Source organism: Ailuropoda melanoleuca, chromosome 5, assembly GCF_002007445.2.
Source record: "Ailuropoda melanoleuca isolate Jingjing chromosome 5, ASM200744v2, whole genome shotgun sequence".
Classification (NCBI taxonomy): domain Eukaryota; kingdom Metazoa; phylum Chordata; class Mammalia; order Carnivora; family Ursidae; genus Ailuropoda; species Ailuropoda melanoleuca.
Genome location: NC_048222.1, coordinates 60,470,528 through 60,476,527, shown reverse-complemented (window position 1 = coordinate 60,476,527; position 6,000 = coordinate 60,470,528). Strand labels below are relative to the sequence as shown.

Here is a 6,000-nt window from a genome sequence, read left to right as displayed (position 1 = left end):
TATTAATGGCAGGTATGTTACTAGTTCCTTAGGAGGCCCATTAATCTCATTCATTGCATATGGACTTTATTAGTTTAACTCTCATTGGTAACCTTATTTCCAAGGTCTGCAAGAAACTTCATAGTTTCTTTTTTTGTTTGTTTGTTTTTGTTTTCTTTGTTTTGTTTTGTTTTTCTTTCTTTTGTTGTAAATAACCAGATTGGAGTAACGTGAACAGTTGATGACTAAATGATGAAATCAGGATTTTACAACTCTATTGGCCTTTAGAAAACTAAGGCCCTATGGCACACTTTACTCGTTAGTACACAGTGTTGTCTACACCTGAAGTAACCCAGTGTTTATGATAGGATACTGCCTGGACTAAAGTCTCCCTTTTTCTAGATATGTGACCCTAGAGGATATGCATCCTGTGATTTAATTTTTAAATTCTTATAGGAAATTTATCAACAACTTGGAGTTGTATTCAGTGGAGAGTGCCTCAAAGTGTGTGCTGAATGGGAAAGTTAGGCAGAGACCCAGAGAACTGGGCCGAGCAGGCCACCAGCAAAGGCAAAGCCAGCATTTTATCCTCTATTCAGTAAAATGCCTAGAAAAATCTGTTCCTCACCATCATGAATGCTGGTCTCTGTTAGGAAATTATGTAGAAATGTCACACCAAATTGTTTAAATACTATAATAACTTGCTTTTTTACTTTAAAAATGTCAGTTTCTTAAGAATCCTTGTCAACTCGCCCTTTTATTTTTTCTTAAAAGGGCCTCAGTTATAGAATATATTTCTAAATTTGTCTCCTGCCTTTCCAAATCTCTTCACCCTCAGGCAACAACCTTCAATACAGTTTCAAAGTGTTATTGCTCATGAGAAAACAAATACCTCTCCAAAGTGTGGCCATTCTGTCATATTTTGGTGTCAACCCTCTGCTTTGGTTCTGGTATTCTGTTTACTTAATTTAAAAGTCAGTGAGTATCTACTTCAAGTGGCCCTCAGCTCTTAAGCCATTCCTAGGGCTTTCTTCATCATCAGCTTCACCCACTGGAAAGCCATGCTTGGAAGACTGTGAAGGAACTCCATAAAGCAAGAAGGCAAAGCTGAGTTTTAAGTTCAGGTGCATGAGGGAAGCCAGGTAACCCTGACTTAGTCCATCTCTCCAGGCAAAGCCTGCTCAGAAGCTGAGTGCAGGAGGTGCTGGTGGGACCTGCCAAGTATAGCCTAGCCTTGTGGGATGTGTCTCAAAGCAATGCACATGACAGACTCTACAAGTCCCCTGCAAAAATCCATCCCATTGCATTGTCACACCTTACCCCCTGCCCTGACACATACTTTCATTTTTGTCACTACTGGGGTTCCAGAGCTTGATCCATGTCTATCATCAAATATTTTTTTTTATCTCCTACACTGTCCAAAACACTTCATCACATTCTGTTTTTATTTTTTATTTATTTTTATTTTTATTAAAGATTTTATTTATTTATTTGACAGAGATAGAGACAGCCAGCGAGAGAGGGAACACAAGCAGGGGAAGTGGGAGAGGAAGAAGCAGGCTCATAGCGGAGGAGCCTGATGTGGGGCTCGATCCCATAACGCCGGGATCACGCCCTGAGCCGAAGGCAGACGCTTAACCGCTGTGCCACCCAGGCGCCCCCAGATTCTGTTTTTAAAAACAAGGCCTTGGCAAGCGTTCTGGAGAAAAAGAAAATTGGTGAGGATGTAGAGAAAAAAGAACCTTCATGCACAGTTGGTGGGAATACAAGCTGATGAGGCCACTGAGGCAAACAGTATGGAGGTTCCTCAAAAAATTAAAAATAGAATTATCATCTGATCTAGGAACTCCACTACTGAGTATTTACCCAAAGAAAACAAAAACACTAATTTGAAAAGATATATGCACCCTATGTTTATTGCAGCATTATTTACAATAATTGTGATACGGAGCCAACTCAAGCATCCATCCATAAATGAGTGAAGAATTGGTATATATTTATAACAGAATATTACTTAGCCATAAAAAAGAGTAAGATTTTGCCATTTACAACAACATGGATGGACCTAGAAGGTATAATGCTAAGTGAAAGAATTCCGTCAAAGAAAGACAAATACCATGATCTTACTCATATGCAGAATTTAAGAAACAAAACAAACAGAGAAAAAAGAGACAACAACAACAAAACACTCTTAATTATAGAGAACAAACTGCCAGAGAGGAGGTGGGTAAGGGATGGGTGAAATAAGTGAAGGGAATTATGAATACACATATTGTGATGAGCACTGAGAAATGTATAGAATTGCTGAATTATTATATTGTATACCTGAAGCTAATATAACACTATGTTATTTGTACTTCAATTAAAAAAAAACAATGAGCTGCACTACACACGCATTAAAAATCTAAAAATTTTTAGATTTTACTTATTTATTTGAGAGAGAGAGTGAAAAGCGAGAGAGAGACAGAGAGAGAGAGAGCGTGAGCGCACAAGCAGGCGGAGGGGCAGAGGGAGCCTACTGAGCAAAGAGCCCAATGCCGACCTTGATCCCAGGACCCCGGGATCATGATCCAGGGATCTTGACCTGAGCTGAAGGCAGACGCTTAACCTACTGAGCTACCCAGGTGCCCTAAAACATCTAAAAATTTTTAGAAACTGACCATATCAACTGTTGGTAAGGATTTGGAAAAACTGGAACTCTCAGCTCTGGCTGCACAGCCGCTGGGAATGTAAAGTGTGCAACCACTTTGGAAAACAGTTTAGAAGTTCCTCAAATGGCTCAACATAGAGTAACAATGACCCAATAACCCAGAAGAAAGGAAGCCTATGTCCACATCAAAACTTGTTCATGAATGTTCATAGCAACCATATTTGTTAATAGTAAAAAACTAGAAACAACGCAAGTGTCTATCAACATGTATATGAAAAACACATTGTGGTACATCCATACCAAGAAACGATACTCCGCAGTAAAAAGGAATGAACTATTGATATATGTAACAACTTGGATGACTCTCAAAATGATTGTGGTAAGTGAAAACAACCAGACTAAGAAAATACCCACTTTTTATACCATTTATATAAAATTCTAGAAAATGCAAACTAATCTGTAGGGAAGAAAGAAGAGCAACGGTTGCTTTGGATAGGGAGACGACTTTTGAGAAGGATAGATATGCTCACTATCTTGAATATGGTGATGGCGTCACAATGTAGCATATATCAAAACTTATCGTAGTGTGTACTTTAAATATTGGCTGTTCACTGTATGTCAATTATACTTCAATAAAGCTGTTTAAAAATTAAAAGGAAAAAGGAAAGTAAGACAATAGATTAAGGAAAAAAAAAGAAAGAAAGAAAGAAAGAAGAAATGAGGCCTTGCCCTCAGTGGCCTTCCAGAGCATTTGGGGAAAGGATGACTACAGGTGAAAGTACGGCTGGGACCCATTCGTAGGTCATGCATTGAGTGCCACAGAGAGATATCTTCAAGGGCTGGGCACTGGGGCAAGTCTCCTGAAGGAGATAAAATGAACCAGCAGAATGGCTGGGCATGGGGAGAGGCTGTAGGGAATGAGATCCAGAGCACTGTTCTCAAAGGAGGGAAAGGCCTTTATGGACTTAGGCCTGTCCTGAGGGAAGCTCTCCCCTTGGAGTAAAACACCACTCCTGAGGAAAAAGAGGCTTCAAGGAAGAATATAGGCAGAAATCCTGCTTCTTAAGAGAGAAAGGGTTTGCAGATTCCATTTCATAGCTTCTTTGCTCTGATGCATCAAGCCCATGGGATGGTACACCAATTCGTTCATTCACTCTTACTAGTACCAGGCGCTTCACGGGATGCTGGGGACACGGGGACAATGTGGAGGTTGCGTCAGTGTAGAGCCCCCTACCTGAAAGCGCAGAGCGTGCCCTACCTGCGGCCTCAGCATTTCAATGTTAATACAAATACAGACCCTCGGGCCTCACCCCTACGTAAGACCTAGACTTACCCTATCAGGAATCTCAGTGCCGGTCCTGAGACTCGGCTCCACTTTGCAGAACCCCCTTGTTCTGCAGCTGAAGTCGGAGGGCATTGGTCAGGTGGCTGTTGTCTCTGCAGGCTACTTTCAGTGCAGCAGTGTTCCCTTGGATTTGAGGCTGACAGAAACAGCAGCACCGGCAGATGGCTGCGGCGGCCAGGGTTCCCCCCTCCCCAGACCTCTCCCCAGCCCCCTCCCAACGTCCTCCCAGCCCCCACCCGAATCCCTATCGGCAAATGCCGGAGCGACGCAGGGAGGCCCCGCCCCCCATTCTAGCCCCGCCCCGGTTCAGGGACGAGGAAGCCCCGCCCCGGGTCGAGCGTGCGCCTTTTCTGACAAGCAGGGCCTCCCAGCTCTTACCCTCAACCCTCCCGGGGCTGTCACGCGTCCTGCAGACTGCAGCCTTGACCCGGCAGGGAGAAAACGACATGGCGGCGGCCAAGGCCGAAAACCTCTCTCTGGTGGTGCACGGACCCGGAGACCTGCGCCTGGTAAAACGGGAAGGGGAAAGGGAAGCCTAGCCCGACCTTGCCCTGCTGGCCTCCGAACTCAGCCGCGGTCCCAGCTAGCCAGTTCAGCCTGGTGATGGCCCTGCACCTCCGTGTCCCTGCCACTCGGATCAGAGTGGTTACCATGTTGGGGGGAGGGGGCTGTTGGTTGTAAGGTGCTAAGAGGAAGGTTCTTGTCTCGTGCCTCCCGGAACCCAGCCCCGTGGCCGGCACGTGGCCAGAGCCCAAGAAGGTTGCAAACTGATTGAAGCCTTGTCCTTCCTTTGCCAGCTGCAGATTCGTAGTCTCTTGTCATTGCACTTTTCAAAAGAGATGCCCGGAGGCTGTCTGATGTAGGACATGCCCTGAACTTCTCTGGGAAGACAGTGCGGGACAGAAAGGAGGGCCAGAGGGACACTTAAAAGCTTTGGAACTCGTATTTAATCTGTCTTGCCTGGGGCTGATAAAACCTCCTTTGCAGGATTATTATGATCACAGGAGTACCCAGCACTTACTGGGTACCCATAAAGTACCAGTTCCTGCCTCTTTTCCTTCCAGCACAGGACTTCATCTCTAGGACTCCTAGTGTTCTCTGTGCCTATGCCAGACTTCTGGATCTGTATAGTGTCCATTTGCTAAAGCTTCTTTCCTCCTTACCTCCCTTAGTCCGCCCTTGGTTCACTTTCTGGCCATTTCCTCTCCGATTCCGCTCCCCTGTTTCCTTAAGAGCATTGTGTGTATGTCTCTTTCGCACTATACCTTTCCCTCTGCTCCATGGCTCATGGGGCCAAAGTCAGGGAGCTGCAGGCTCAGCCCTGTGGTCATGTCAGGGGTCCCTTGACAAAGCCCCTTTCAGATGGGCCTGGCACATCACACACAGTGAGTGTGTGGGACAGGTGCCAGCCATCTCTACTGCTCCCTGGCTCCTCCTTCCTCCTCAAAGAGAATATACACGGGGATCTAGAGAGGAGAGACTCAGGAGATTATCCAGATTAGCAGTTCTTGACTATTTGAGAATCTGTGGTCTCTCTCCCCACAGAATGCAAACAGACTGAGTTTGGCAGCAATTTCAGAGATTTTTGTGGACTTTTTTTAAGTCCCTCCATCAACCTTCTAGAGGTTTGTGGACCCCAGACTACAAACTCCTGCCCTGAGCCAACTCTTCCATTTCTTCAGTTAAGAAAATGTTGTCCCCAGGGTGACAGGCTTGATTAGTTAACAGAGCCCAGATGAGAACTCACGGGTCCAGGCTCCCCTTCCAGTGCTCTCTTCACTCACCATGGAGCTTCACTGAAGGTCCTGAATTCAAATGACACGATTAGTGTTTATTGCTCCCAACACCAGATGGTATTGTAAGGAAGGCAAAGTAGTACAGCTCTGTGCAGCTTACAGACTGATCTCCAACTCAGTCCTTCAGTCTACAAACATTTATTAGATGAGAGGGTGCCTGCCATATGCCCAACACTGGGCTGAGGGCTAGTGGCCTAGAAGGGAAGAGGAGGACACAGTCTGTACCCCCA

At 45.3% G+C, this 6,000-nt stretch overlaps 1 protein-coding gene across 3 annotated transcripts in view; it reads left to right on the top strand.

Annotated features, from left to right (window-relative positions):
- The first annotated feature begins 4,293 nt into the window (after window positions 1-4,293).
- Window positions 4,294-6,000, top strand: part of SORD (sorbitol dehydrogenase) — a 33,828-nt gene continuing 32,121 nt past the window's right edge. Inside the window, exon 1 of one of the 3 annotated variants that reach the window (XM_034661031.1) lies at window positions 4,294-4,483. In XM_034661031.1, the coding sequence (XP_034516922.1) occupies window positions 4,421-4,483 (63 nt within the window). In that variant the 5' untranslated portion in view covers window positions 4,294-4,420. The remainder of the gene's footprint in view (window positions 4,484-6,000) is intronic. The other 2 variants (XM_002913167.3, XM_019801485.2) reach the window with 2 other exon arrangements.